At 44.5% G+C, this 15,123-nt stretch overlaps 1 protein-coding gene across 2 annotated transcripts in view; it reads left to right on the forward strand.

Annotated features, from left to right (window-relative positions):
- Nucleotides 1–232: 232 nt before the first annotated feature.
- Nucleotides 233–15,123, forward strand: part of LOC148885923 (myosin-10) — a 46,266-nt gene continuing 31,375 nt past the window's right edge. The window contains exons 1-3 of one of the 2 annotated variants that reach the window (XM_089019534.1): nucleotides 233–402; nucleotides 1,402–1,779; nucleotides 8,195–8,351. In XM_089019534.1, coding sequence (XP_088875660.1) covers nucleotides 292–402; nucleotides 1,402–1,779; nucleotides 8,195–8,351 — 646 coding nt within the window. In that variant the 5' untranslated portion in view covers nucleotides 233–291. The remainder of the gene's footprint in view (nucleotides 403–1,401; nucleotides 1,780–8,194; nucleotides 8,352–15,123) is intronic. The other variant, XM_089019533.1, reaches the window with a different exon arrangement.

The following is a 15,123-nucleotide window of genomic DNA, read 5'->3' on the forward strand; positions in this document are numbered from 1 at the left end:
CAGAATAGTAGTCAAGTAAAAAAGTTGGTACTTTTTCAAATTTTACTCAAGTACTGTACTGCGGTTGAATCAATCCACCTTTTGCCACATTTTTTAATCCAACACTGTTCAGTGTACTTTTCATCACATTTTGTATCAGTCAGATTTGTTGAAGGGGCGAGTTGTGAGGCGGGTGTCTCTTGTAGGCGGGGGCTGGGGCGGTCAAGTGAGTAAAGTGCGGGGTCGAGGAGGGGCCCCGGTGTCGAGGCAGCGGCAGCCCTGCCTCCGCGGTGCATACCAGAGCCCCAACACATGCCCCCGGTCTCCATTGTGTGCGCGGAGCGGAACGTTACACAGGCTGCGCTTCAGTGGCTCGGCGCACCGCGTGGGGAACCGGACTCGAGCTTCTCGGAACGACACCAGGTGAGTTTCCGAGGTCACTGACTGGATATCGATCACGACAGACGGAAGGCTGCGTTTTGGGAGGCGGTATGGAGGCTGTGTGTTCGATGCGCTTTCCCAAACTTTGGTATACTGGGCTCATTATCCGTGGGACGCGGATCCCTAAAGATGATTCGAATCACCGTTGTTGTCTTTCCCCACCCCGGACTCTTGTTAATCAGATGAACTCGAATTAGACGGCACAGTTTGGGCTATAATTAGCCTTTTAAGCTAGCGGCTGGAGTGCACTTTGGGTGAAACTAAGCAAACAGGTAGCACCGTTATCACCCAATTATCTGATTCCCCGTTAAGCGATGTGTCTTTCACGTTCACGCAGTATCATTTCTTTCAATTTAACGAAATTATAATGACCTTTCAAATCTTTGTGTTGATGTGTTTTAATGCGTGTACAAGTTATTTTTATTTTTGTCGAATGCCTACGGCGTGGCAATGCGCTGTCGTCTTTCATCCATAAATCCTACATCTAAAGATGAACACCAACGGATGGGAGTTAATGTTTATTTTTTGGTCCATTTCAAATTGCGACGGTTTGGTCCGTGGGTTTTTTTTTAGTCCTGCCGTTCACCTTCTCGTGTCCCGCCGCCGTGGGCACAGCGGCGCAGTTACGCACAAAGCGCAGGATTGTGACACTGCGGGTCACGCAAACTCCACTGAACTCTGTCGTTGCCAATTTAATATTGTCCCCCCAAATGCCATCATGTTGAAGAAGAATTTGCGTTTCCCCTTCGTATTCCGGAGTACCATTTATCAGCATGACCCAGGGCGGGATCAGCAAACACTTATTTTGTCTGTTTTGATTTTGTTTCTGTTAACGTTAATAGTCACTTGATTGTCATGACTAAGTTGCCTGATTTCAGCACATGTTTTGACTGTATGAAAGGTTGCGATAGACCAGTGACCCGTTCAGGTGATGTTTTGCTTTTGTTTAACTACATCCGTCGTTCAACTTGTCTCTTCCAGGCGCCCACGTTGCTCTCGTCAAGCCAACCTAAAATGTCACATCGAAGCGGTCAAGAGGACCCAGAGCGGTACCTGTTTGTGGATCGCGCCGTGGTTTACAACCCGGCCACGCAGGCTGACTGGACAGCCAAGAAATTGGTTTGGGTCCCGTCAGAGCGCCATGGCTTCGAGGGTGCCAGTATCCGCGAGGAGCGCGGCGAGGAGGTGGTGGTGGAGCTGGCTGAGAATGGTAAAAAAGTGGTGATTAACAAGGATGATATCCAGAAGATGAACCCCCCCAAGTTTAGTAAGGTAGAGGACATGGCTGAGCTCACCTGCCTGAATGAGGCGTCTGTGCTACACAACTTAAAGGACCGCTACTACTCTGGACTCATCTATGTGAGTAAACCACATTCTCTCTCAAAGCTTTTTGCACCTGAAAAATCACCTCATATTAAGTTAGCGTTTGCCATTGATTATGCACTGATATTTTTTAGTCTCTTTTTGGGACAGGAAGGGACATTGAACTTCCTGACCACACATTTTTGCAGCCCCTGAGAGAAATACAGACTGTATTTAAGTGTACTGTACAATGGACTGTTTTTTAATGTTCCCGATTTCTGTAATTGTGACCCATTTATGGTTTTCAGAATTAGAATGTGGGTTGGTTGTCAGCTGAGGGGAATATCATTCGGGGATTGCGAGGAGTGTTAAAAAAAAAAAATCTCGTTCAATGCACAATTTGGGCATAGTTTATGTCACCAGAAATGGACCGCCAGCTTGTTCATATCTTTCTCAAGTCTTGCGTTTTGTAGCACTTATACTTTGAATCCCAGTTCCCTTGTGGATTCCACTTTTCTGTTTTTGTTTTTTGTTTTTTAATACGAAGGTGGCTCCCTCTGTGCTTTTCATGGTTCATGTTCCGCTTGGGATCTTGTTAATTCGTATTTTGGCTGAGACAAATTGTCAACATGTGTTCTCACTAAGTGGGATTTTTTTTTGACAGGAAGAAAGTTTCCTGGCTGAGTTGTTTGACTTACCTCCTCAGAGTTGAACAATCCAGTACAGACAGGCTGTAACCGCCCCCCATCCCAACCCCCCCTCATGTTGAGGACTTAAACTTTAAATGATGGTGTTCGTGTAGACATTTGACGCACCTCATCATTTAGGTGCCTGTCATTGTCGTAACATCTCAACTGAATGACGGCACACATATTATTCGGGGGGTTTATTTCAACGAGGCGGTGCGTCACAGGCTAATCGAGGCTCCGCATTGGGTTTGACCACGCTAGCTTGGAAACAAGCAGGCCTTTATATCGCAAGATAAGCCTCAGCTGTCACAAAGCATCAGCATTCTTCCATGCCGAACAAATTGTCCATTGCCTTTCTTCTGCTGTCCACCTAGAAGTTATTTTTCCCTCTACTCCCATCCTTGCAACTGTCTTTCTTCTTCTTATTCGCTGTCGATATGTTTTACGTGAATATATTTCACTGCCTTCAATTCTGCATCTTTTACAAAAGGCTTGCTGCTCGACTGTCGTGTCCGCTGCTGCCTCTGTGTGTTGCTCAGCTGTCAGGATCTGCCCTGGATCTGATTTCACAGTGACCATGAAGGTTTTCCTGGAGGAGAGAGCTTCTGTCGGATTTTGATCATTTTGATCACTCGTGTTAAAAACAAGCTACAGTGATATCTCAGCTTACGAACTTAATTGGTTCCCAGAAAATGTGTGTGTAAGGCGAAAAGTGTGTCTTCCAAACATTAACTTCCCATAGGACACCATTAAAACTGAGAATAATCCGTTTCCAGGTCCCCATAAAACATAATTTTCTACTAAATAAGCCTGAAAACGACACAAAATATACCTTATTTTATGTATAATAAACGTGCTATTGTATTGTAATTAAAGAAATAAACTGTACTGTTGTTTTGTGAAAAATGCCTTATTACAGGTTCGGAGAGATCGCAGCAGAGAAATGACCACAAACAAACGACTGTATGTTGTGTATATGTATATGTAGTGACGTTTAATGATAGAATGCACAGCAGTTCGCAACATTTCCCATACGTTTAATAATAAAATACACAGCATTTCACAATATTTCCCATGAGTAATTACGCGAGACACAAGCTGTCATTCCTGTATCCCTACATAACACTCCAATCAGCACAGTTCAGAATCAGAATCAGAATACCTTTATTCGTCCCACAATGGGGAAATTTGCAGTCCACAGCAGCAATTGAAAAGGGATGGGGTGGGGTGGGGGTGAAAGGATAGGAAACAAGACATTCTAAGCATAACAAAATAAAAATGTCAACTGTATACTGTGCAAATGTAAATGTGCAAAACCGTTCCATAAGAAAAAAAACTGTACATAGTGCAGAATCAAGAAATGCATTTAGATATATTGCAACAACCCATATTTACAAGTGTCCAGTTTTGTTGTTTTTTTTCACATGTGATCATTGTGAAGCCTGACAGCAGTCGGTAGGAAGGAGCGACGGTACCTCTCCTTCTTGCAGCGCGGATGTAATAGTCTCTGGCTAAAGGAGCTACCCAGTGCTGTCAGGGTGGGCAGGAGGGGGTGGGAGGGGCTGTCCATCATAGCTTTTAGTTTAGCTAGCGTCCGTCTGTTGCCCACCTCCTCTAGAGAGTCCAGCGAGCAGCCCATGACAGAACTGGCCCGCTTGACAAAGCGCTCCAGTCTTTTTCTGTCCCGGGTGGTGATGCTGCCTGACCAGCAGACAATGCCATAGTGGATGGCTGATGCCACCACAGAGTCATAGAAAGTCTTTAGGAGTGACCCCTGTACTCCAAAAGACCTCAGTTTCCTGAGGAGGAAGAGGCGACTCTGTCCCTTTTTGATTAGGGCATCCGTGTTTGTTGTCCAGTCCAGTTTATTGTTGAGAGTAACACCCAGGTACTTGTAGGAGGTCACCCTCTCAATGTCCGAACCCTGGATGTTCAATGGTGCAGGTGACGATTGTTTCCTGCAGAAATCCACCACCAGCTCCTTGGTTTTGCCGGTGTTGATCTGGAGGTGATTCTGCTGGCACCAGTCCACAAAGTCCTTTGTCAGTCCCCTGTACTCCCTATCGTCTCCCTCTGTAATGAGGCCGACAATAGCTGAGTCGTCAGAGAACTTCTGAAGGTGGCAGGTTGGGGTGTTGTAGTTGAAGTCCGAGGTGTAGAGGGTGAAGAGGAATGGAGCCAGGACTGTTCCCTGCGGCGCTCCGGTGCTGCAGAGAAGCCTGCCCGACTCACAGTTCTTTACTCTCACGTACTGTGGCCTGTTTGTGAGGTAATCTGTAATCCAGGATGTGAGGTGATGGTCGACTCCGGCAGATCCAGAATAGTATACTTTACCGTTGACAGAGGGCGGAGAGCCGGCAAACACCCCGGTAGAGTAATCTGGAAAACCGAAAGCTGGACACTTGTGCACAGTTGACAGCAGACTGTAACCGGGATTGAGGAAACTCCCCATTTTATAGACCCACTCATGCGAAAATAAGTGGCCAACTTGTCTGCGCAGGAGATGAGTCATTTCTCCCCCCTCCCTCAGCCCTGGGACCAGGTGCTCCAGAGAAACATGTGTATGAAAAGGCAATTCATAAGTCGTATCAGCGTCCTTGGGACCAGGTGTTCCAAAGAAACAACATGTAAGATACATTGTCAGGCGTATGAGAAAATGCAGATATCAGGCAAAAATACAAAACAAGCTGTAGCAGTATCGAAATAGAAATACAAAACAAGCGATAAAACAAGTGGTATCAGTCCTTGGGACCAGGTGTTCCAGAAAAACATGTTGTATATGAAAAGGCAATTCATACAAAAATACAAAGAAAATACAGAAAGTGGCAAACAAATTGTATAACCATATGGGTCAGCTCAGGACACCAATAACAATCTCTTCCGTACAATAAAGTCGTTTTATTTACCTTTGTGATGGTCATTGATGTAGTTGCCTATCGGTGACATCCGAGTGAAGTTGCCGTGCTTTCTCGGCGATAATACCCTCATACACTGTCCTCTGCTAGCTGCTTCTCGTTAATCCAAATCAACAGAAGTTTTTCAATTGCCTGAGACCGTTGCTTAGACAACACAGAAACAACCGTAGCCACACAAATGCACACCTCGTTCGTGTTCTTCGATGATCTCATTCTGCTCGACCTTAATTTTCTTTTGTGTCCTCTTCGGCTTAACACTAGCCTGTGGTGGGGTCTTTTTCGGTCCCATAAGAGTAAAAGTATTCCACTCTAACAAACCACGTCTGCACTCAAAGAAAAGTGTTGACGAAAACCAGTCCATTAGCCACCGTGGCACTGTTTAACCGTGTGTTTTGGTGATCATCTGCTGAAAACTACTCCCCCAGCCGATAATACCCTCACACACTGTCCCCTGCTAGCTGCTTTTCGTTAATCCAAGTCAACAGAACTTTTTCAACCTCTTTTATTGCCTGAGACCATTGCTTAGACAACACAGAAACACCCTTAGCCACACGTAGCAATGGTTGACTTAGCATACTGGTACTAAGACGCTAAGTCACACAAACGCACACCTCGTTCATGTTTTTCTACTGCTCGACCATAATTTTCTTTTGTGTCTTCTTCGGCTCAACACTAGCCCGTGGTGGGGTCTTTTTTGGTCCCAAAAAAGCAAAAGTATCCACTCCATAACAAACCACGTCTGCACTGAGTGCTCTCAAGGAAAGTGGGTGTGGAAAAGTAGTCTGGCAGACACGGTGGCACTGTTCGACCGTGTGGTTTGGTGTTCTTCCGCCGAAAACTAGTCCGCCAGCCATTGTGGCGCTCTGTGTGTTTCTCGAAAACTAGTTCGTATGCCAATATTACATTCTCGCAAATTTAATGCTCGTAAGTTCGAAAAGTTTGTTAGCTAAAGCGTTTGTAAGCAGAGGTATCACTGTACAGTAAAGTCTCGTTATATCGATATCAGATATATCGATAGTCCCGGTTATATCGATACTATTTCTATGCACGCACGGAGAAAATTACATGCAAACAGGGTCGGACATAACGATAGTCCCGGTTATATCGATATTTTTTCGGACTCCCTTGAATATCGATATAACGAGACTTTACTGTATATATTATGTGATATATACGTATTAAGTGATTTGATGTACTGTACGTTCAACATATAGGAAGGAACTTGATGCTTCCCCCCACCCCTTACCCTATGAGCCATTTTCTGCTACAGCAAATATATGACCTGTGGAAAAAAGTTCAAGGAAATTTCCCAGTTTCAGAATGCTACTGAACCCTCTGCACCCTGCCCACCACCTTTTCCAGCTACTCCCCTCAGACAGGCGCTACCGATCCATGCATTCCAAATCCAGCAGACATTTAAACAGCTCCTTCCACCTAGCCATTGACTCTCGATACAGTAACGCGAATATAACTGTGTAGTGCAGGAGTGCAGGATCCGTGTTGATGGCGAAATTAGAAGGAAAACAAAAATAACGCGATGGTGAATCCTTGTGTGTTGTGACAAAAATGTTGAGTCATTTCCACACGGAGCTTTGTCGCCATCTTCTGCCTTTTTTGGGTGCGACAGCCCCCCCCCCCCTGATGCCTCAAAATGACACAGAATAAATTCTTTAATCGATTGCAAACATGTATGCTGTCCTCTTCAGAACTATTTGAATCATATTCATAACTGGATGAGTAACAAAAAAGCATCTTCTCCGAATCTGAAGCCATTGTTTTGATTTGAAGGCAAGACGTCTTGACGTGACAGCACGAACAAGGGGGCGAGACCTTCTGAAACTGGCCACTTCCGGTTTTGATTTTTTGCAGTTTCAGCACACATTAAGTCATTTTTATTGGTGTTTTGCATTTGACTAAAAATATCATACTGCGTGTTTTGGGTATTTTCGATGCTATAAAACATTTTCTGATGTCAGTTAGTAAACAAAAAAAGTGATGTCGGTTGTCCTTTAAATGTAGTCTGTGCAAACCTCATAGCACAGTAAGAACACTACAACCAATTTTGGATTGGATTGGATTTGCCTTTATTAGTCTCGCAGTATGAGAAATTTACATTTCACAGCAGCAAAGGGATGAAAGGGATGTTTTTTGATTGATTTATTAACAGTCTTTCAAATGTGAAAAATAGCCCTTATCAGTTCATACATTTGTCTCAAGGAATATGCAAGATATGGCGTTTACATACTACTTAGCAGACACTGGCAAGAGGAAATGGAAATAGATTAAAATAACATACGCACTGTGATTCATCAAGATTGCATCTGTTTCGAATGGGTTTCAATCGAAAGTGGAAAGTTAAAGAAATCAACATTTATTGAAAAATGGAATCACTTTCAACATTCAAAACATATCACACAACGAAATACTCAAGCTCAATAATATCTACTTGTGTTAAATTCCGCAAAATCATGGATGGATTATCCTTACCGCGCTCTACAAACTCGCCACGGACGCCCTCGTCGTCACGCGCAAACACCTGCTTCGTGCTTCGGACTTTCCCAAGCATTATAAGGTCATGCATTTGCATATCATTTTCCAAAGTAGATGCACAGAACCTCAGCCCCAGAAGAAAGATTCAAAAGAAGCTAACAAAATTTGTGATGCTACAAAATGTAAACTTGCATTATACCGTGACTGTAAAGTGTACTTGAGAGTTATGAAAGGCGCTCAGTGGCTTGTAGGAGCCACACATTGTGTTCCGCACAAAACGTTGCCTAAATGTAGGCAAAAAAAGGTCTTCAAATTAGGCTGCCTATCAACAAAATCCTTTTTTTTGCATGTCTTTCACAATCCACGTTCTCTTTGCAGACCTATTCTGGGCTGTTCTGTGTGGTCATCAACCCCTACAAAAACTTGCCCATCTACTCGGAGAACATCATCGAGATGTACCGGGGCAAGAAGAGGCACGAGATGCCACCCCACATCTACGCCATCTCCGAGTCAGCTTACCGCTGCATGCTTCAAGGTACGATTTTTAGAACTGGACGTTGCTACTCTGCTCACAACCGATCAACAGTCATTTTTAAAAGCGGATCAAAAGTTGGGTTTTTTTAAAAACTTTTTTTCCTTTTCTTTAGTCAAGAAATGTGGTCACCCCTGTGAAAGAATTTAGTTCCCTTGCTGGCAGCATCGGGTTTCCTGCATACTCCAGGAGATTATTGCCTGTTTTAAAGTGTGTGAAAGGTCACGTGGTCAGAGGATTGGATTATTTCAGAGAAGTCCAACACATTGTGTGATCCTCAACGTTGTTATTTAATTTCTTTTATTTTTAGAGCACATCTGCATTGGCATTGATAATTTACTCTCAAAGATTTCAGATGGCTGGAGGAAGGTGTGACATCTTTGAAATCAAGCACCTAAATATCAATGTATGGTAACCGCATAATGACAACATAAAAAAATATAATGGGATGTGTGTGCGCTCATGCAGAAGAAAGGGCCACATTTTCCGGTGTATAAGGGCCACCTAAAAGCCTTGATTTTCTTCAAAAGATGACCTTATACGCAGGTGCGCATTATATGTGTGATAATACTCAGCCATAACAGGTCTTGCAACTACTGTCAGCGGCCACCGACTCCATTTCCCCTGCACCACCTCAGAATGTGGTGTTCCTTATATTTGGTAGTTTTATTTACAGTAATACCTGGGCTTACGAACGCTTTATCTCACCAACTTTTCGCCTTACGAACATTAAATTGGCAAGAATATAATCTTGGCAAACGAACCAAACCACACAGTTGCTGGCATACTGGTTTTCGGTGGATGAACACGGCTGAACAGCGCCACGGTGGCTGGCGGACTAGTTTTCCACACCCCGTTTGAGTGCAGCCGTGGTTTGCTATTGAGTGGAGTCCTTTTGCAATTTTGATAACGAAAAAGACCCCACCGCAGGCTTGTGTTAAGCCAAAGACGACACAAAAGAAAATTACGGTCGAGCAGTAGAAGGAGGTCATCGAAAAACACGAACAAGGTGTGCGTTTGTGTGGCTAAGGTTGTTTCTGTGTTGTCTAAGCAACGGTCTCAGGCAATAGAAAAGGTTTAAAAACTTCTGTTGATTTGGATTAGCCAAAAGCAGCTAGCAGGGGACATTGTGAGTGAGGGTATTATTGCTGAGAAAGCCCGGCAACTTCACTCAGATATCATCAAGAGGCAACTACATCAACCACCATCACAAAGGTCAATAATATGACTTTATCATACAGTACAGTTTATTTCTTTAATTACAATACAATAGCACATTTGTTGTACATAAAAGAAGGTATATTTTGTGTCATTTTAAGGCTTATTTAGTAGAGAATTGTATTTCATGGGGACCTGGAAACGGATTATTATTTTTCATTGATTCTTAGGGGAAATAAATGTTTGGCAGATGAACATTTCGCCGTACACACACACTTTCTGGGAACCAATTAAGTTGGTAAGCTGAGGTATCACTGTATTTATCATTTGGATTTTTTAATCATTCATTGAAGGTGTCCAGTACGCCTTATACAGTATATGGAAAAAATGTGAAAATAGACCATTCAATGGGAGTGCGCCTTCTACTCCGGTGCAGCTTATACGCAGGAAAATATTGTAATGTACCAAAAAATGCTGATACTGTACGTCCGTTCTCATATTTATGAAAATGTTCGATTACATATTTCAACCTATCTCTGTCCAATAACACGATGCAAAACATTTGCCCTGGTGCGGATCAACTCCGGCGCCACCACTACTTAGTCGCAATTTTTCTTTCCACCCCGCAGGAGGTTTCATTCTTTTGAGCCTCACAGAGAAGGGGCCCAGTAGCTAGCTAGTGGAATGAGGTTATCACTGTCCCCCCGATAAATACCCAGCCGCGCTAAATTCTACACTCTGAGTCACGGTCAAGTTGTCTCGGGAGCGTTCTGTTACCCAGTATGACATTCCTTTAGGCAGAAATGCATCGCCGTGGATGCTGTAGGTGTACGTATGTCGCTTGTGAGCAACCAAAATAGCCATCCCTCCCACCCTGTCGCTTTCCGTGTGAGTGTTTTAGCAAGATGCAAAAGAGGGGGCTTTTGTATTGCACAATCTTCAATCCACTTGTTGATTTCAGAAAACTCCTCGGTCTCGAGCTGATCATTCACTGACAATGTGCAAAAAAATGTGTCCAGTCCAGTGCCAGGGCTTTTGTCATTTTCACTCCAATTCCACGACCCACAGACTATTGAGTTAGGACTACATAAACATTCAATGTAGCGTAAGAAACCAAAGACTCTCTTCTTTCAGTAGAAAAAAAAGAGTTAACTCCTAAGTTATCTAGGTCTGGAGTTATCTGAGCTTGAAATGGGGCCGGCCGGCTATACAAAAGGCAAATCCTGCCCGTTCGGACGAGGGAAAAACATTGCCAGAAGGCTGACCCTCACTTTATCACCCCCTCGACAAGAAAAAAACAAACCCCAAACAAATTCAGGAATGGTGCTCCACGAGAATGCAGTTAATGAGTTGATGTGTTTTTTTTCTCATCCAAATCAAATTCCAAATAGTGACTCGACCTCATTTTTTTGCGTGAACAGCTGATGTCTGTTTTTCACTCCAAAATGGTTTAAGTCCTCATTGGTTCGTTTTCCTACAACAAAATCCCCCGGCTTGGAAGAGAGGAATTTCCCACATCCTTGAAGGCATTTTGCTTCCCCCTCACTTGACATGAAAAAAAAAAAAAGACAACCGCAGATCTGCTGGAACTGTTCGAGTTACTCTTTAGTTTGGATTTTCTAGCCTTTCTGGAAGAAAACATAGCAAGCATAGCCCGGAATGTTGGATTTGTGCCTTTTAGGATATGGTAAATGTTGCTTCGGTCGGGCCCCTTGGTGGGTGACAATGTTGCACGGTGAGGTCAACGCTGGCCCTCTGCCATTCCCGTCCGGATCGGATGGGACGGTACCAATGTAGTTTGGGACAAAGTAGTCCCCCCTCCCCATCCTGAAAGCATTGCATCCATTTAGCAACTCTCATTGAAAAGATTTATGAAAGCTCATGACTAAATTATTTCATCAAGGAAGATGAATGAGCGGAGATGTTGAGGAATGTCCATTCTCAAGCCTTTGGGCGGAAGCCCCCTGATTGGTAGTTTTGGAAGCAAGTTTAAATAAACTATTTGGTGGAGAAGGGAGGGGTATACTTGAAGCTGTCTGGAAGTGCACGGCACCAGAGACGAGGAGTTATGCAAAAGCAAGAGAGGTTAGAGTTATGATGGGGCTCGAGGGTCGATGGGGAAATTCAGAGGGGGCAGCCAGCATTGTGCTGCACAATGGAGCCTTTATGCATTCCAAAGGGGGGTTGAGGGCTTGGGACCCGTTTGCTGTGTGCCCGCGGATGCAGACGGGTACTGTGTGGCCCGGTATTCGAGTTTTTTAGCGCGCTCAGGTTGTGAGTTCTAGACCGGCCTTACTGTGTGGAGCTTGCATGTTCTCGCGTGGGTTTTCTCCCGGTCCTTGGGTTTCCTCCCACATTTGAAAAACATGCATGACAGGCTACGATAGAACACTCAAAAATTGTCCCTAGGTGTGAGTGTGGGAGCGAATGGTTGTTTGTCTTTGTGTGACCTGCGATTGGCTGGCAACCAATTCAGGGTGTCCCCCGCCGAGTGCCCGAAGACGGTTGGGATAGGCTCCAAGACCCCCGTGACCCTCATGAGGAATAAGCGGTACAGATAATGGATGGATGGAAATGGGGCCTTCCTCGAGGGCGGCGAGGGCAAGCAGAGATAGTGGAAGGGGGACACGTTTCGTTTGAGCGACAAAACAGGTGTGCACGTGTGTGTGTGTGTGTGTGCACGTGTGTGTGTTTAAGGAAGGAGAAGTGTCATCTTCAAAAGGTCTGACCGCACACTGAGCATTTTCAGGAGATGACTTTCAGACAAATGTGAGGCCTGTTCAAACAGTCTGTCTCTTGCACACGCACGCGTTGTGTAAAACAAATTGGCAGATGCGTCTTTTACGAGCAGACATCTGTGCAAGTCATAAAGCATGTGGTCATATTTTCACGATGATTTTTTTATAGCTTCATTCTGAGTTGCAGATACATTACTCAGCATATGCTTACACCTCAATGTTGCCCCTGCGGTCGTTACCGTCTTGCAAAGAAATTCTCAAAAAGGGTCTTCTCTGCTTTTCCAATGGGCGTCAGATCATCAACTGTGCCTTTCACGTTAACTGTCAGCCGTGCGTATGTCGATGGCCTGCAAGGCTGAGCAGAGGTGACCAACCGAGGGGGAATCAAGCCCAAAATCAGGCGGCTGTGAAAACCGACCGGCCCAGTTATCCAAACACGCTGACCCATATTACAATTGGCCTAAATAAATGCCAATACCTGAGATCAGGTGAACAAAACTCAGAGTGCATATCATCCACTCACGAGGGGCCCATTTGTTGATTAAAAGTTCTCTAGTTGATGAAGTAATGTCATGGGCAGCATTTGCACAGCTTTTTATTTTCTACAGCTTCATGTTTGCTTTCAACATTTAGCTTGCAGCAGACACTGGTGAAAAGGACACTTTGATCCTCTCCTTTTTCATCTAGAACTGCTTCATTCAACAAAGAGCTTGCAGAAAGTGCTTTAGATTAAATGTCTGCCTTTTGTGTTGTGTCAGGTTATTTAGTGACATTATTTATTTAGCTTTTGTTGTTGTTCTGACTTCGAGATGGCGCCGCGAGAGTGGCTGCCTTTACAGCAGGTCCTGTGTTTTGTTTTTCTACTTCCTCTTTTCCGTTCCTTTCCTCTTACTTTCATAACTTTGTTGCTGTGAAATGTAAAATGCTCAACTGCGAGACTAACAGAGGCCAATCCCAGTAGACCTTTAAAAATGATCTTTTGGCTTGGCCTCTGTACCCTGTTGATATTGCAGAGTTCAGTCGAGGTCTTAACGACTTTCAGGGATCTCACAGAAAAACAAGACCTAACTTCAGAGTCAATATTTTTGCAAAATTGATCCCACCATCAAAGAAGGTACTCATCTACTTCTTAGCTCCACATTTTGGAGTTAAAAAGCGCTCCTCATCCTTCTTGATCGGATTTGGCTGTGCGGTTGTACTTGGTGGCGCAGTGAGTGAACGCGCATATGCAGAAGTGGTTCAAGCGAGCAAAAGTGTCGGCAGGAAGAACAGACTGAAGTGTGACATCATTACGTCTGTTTCCACTCTCTCTCTCTCTCTGTTTCGGCCCTCGCCCCCCAACCCTGTGCGCGACAGATGTTATCCACCCCAAAGGCTTGTGATAAGAAAGCGCAGCCGTGGCTTTCTCGTGTCTCATTATAGGACGTACGAAACCCTTAAATGACGCCCTCGCTGCCGAGGCGGACGAGTGAGTCATCGTGAAATAAAGCCATGACATTTCAAAGAGCGGATTCCTCCACCTCATGATGTCCTGCGTCCCACCGCCAGTAACTTTGTCACCACATTCAGAGCATTTCACCAACGTGCTTGCTGGACATTTTGAAAAGGGGAAAAAAAGCCTATATGCGTATTTAAAAGTAATCATAAATTGAACAAAAAACAAGAACTGCGCAGTGGACATCCCGAAACTTTGAACGTCATTAACTCAATTCACTGCCAGACAATGTGCAAAAATGCGTCCGCTCCAGTGCCAGGGTTTTTGTCATTTTCATTCAAATCGCAAGGCCCACAGAATATTGAGTTTTAGGATGACATAAACATTCACTACAGCATTAGAAACCTTCAACTCTCTTCTTTCATTAAACGAAAAAAGTTCATTCATAAGTTAAATGGGTCTAGAGTTATCTGAGCTTGAAATGGGGACGGCTGAACAAAATACAATACATACATGTTGATTTATATCGCGCTTAAACAACAGCTGAAGCTGTAACCAAACGCTAATATGGAAAAAAAAGGCAAATGCTGCCCCCTCGTGGAAGGGAAAAACATTGCTAGAGGTGTGACCAGCGCTTTATTGGCACCGCCGCAAGAAAAATCAAAACCGAACAAATTTGTGAATGACGCTCCATCTCACATTTTTCAATTCCCGAATACATTTGAGAAGATACCAGTTTGTTATTTTGTATTGATTTTTTTTTTCAGAGCAGCGTATAATTGGATAAGCTGCCAATGGCTTACTCATGTTCCTCCTTGTCATTGTGGGTGCGTAGAAATCTCCCCACCCGGCACAAAGCGGGGGTCCCTAACTCACTGTGCTACGTTTTTGTGAGGGGGTGGACGTTTGTTCACCAACTCCTGATGACAAACTATTTCGGTCTGTGGTCTCGGCTGGCAGCTGCTGTCACAAGTCCCAACGCGGAAACAACCATAGGGTTTCATCGGCAAGTATGGCAGCCAATGACCCCCCCCCACCTCGTTCGGACCATCCCCACCTCAGGAGTCGTTTGGTGTCTGATCCGTCACCTCTTGAAAGCGTGCCACATTCCTCCCGTGTTAGAAATGTCACGCTCATGTCTTCCCTTTTGTTCATCAAGTGCAATGATGTCGTTGTTATGCGTCAGCGTTTTTGTCTGATTGGCACAGAAAACAAACCAAATGAGGTGGTTGAGGAAACAGCATCGCTAGCTGAAAGCCATCAAAGCGGACTAATAGGTGGACGTTTTGTTTCCCGCACACCTGCTGCTCATTTCCCCTCAACTTTGTCGAAAAGGCCGCCCGCTCTGCACCCCCTGGGGGTGGGGGGCTCCGGGGTTGCTGATAGACAGCGCCTGTTGAATTCCAGCACACCCGCACGCATAGATCGGTCCGCACAAATGGCT

The sequence above is a fragment of the Hippocampus bargibanti genome, linkage group LG17, assembly GCF_051943395.1.
Source record: "Hippocampus bargibanti isolate YZ-2025 linkage group LG17, ASM5194339v1, whole genome shotgun sequence".
NCBI classification, from domain to species: Eukaryota; Metazoa; Chordata; class Actinopteri; order Syngnathiformes; family Syngnathidae; genus Hippocampus; species Hippocampus bargibanti.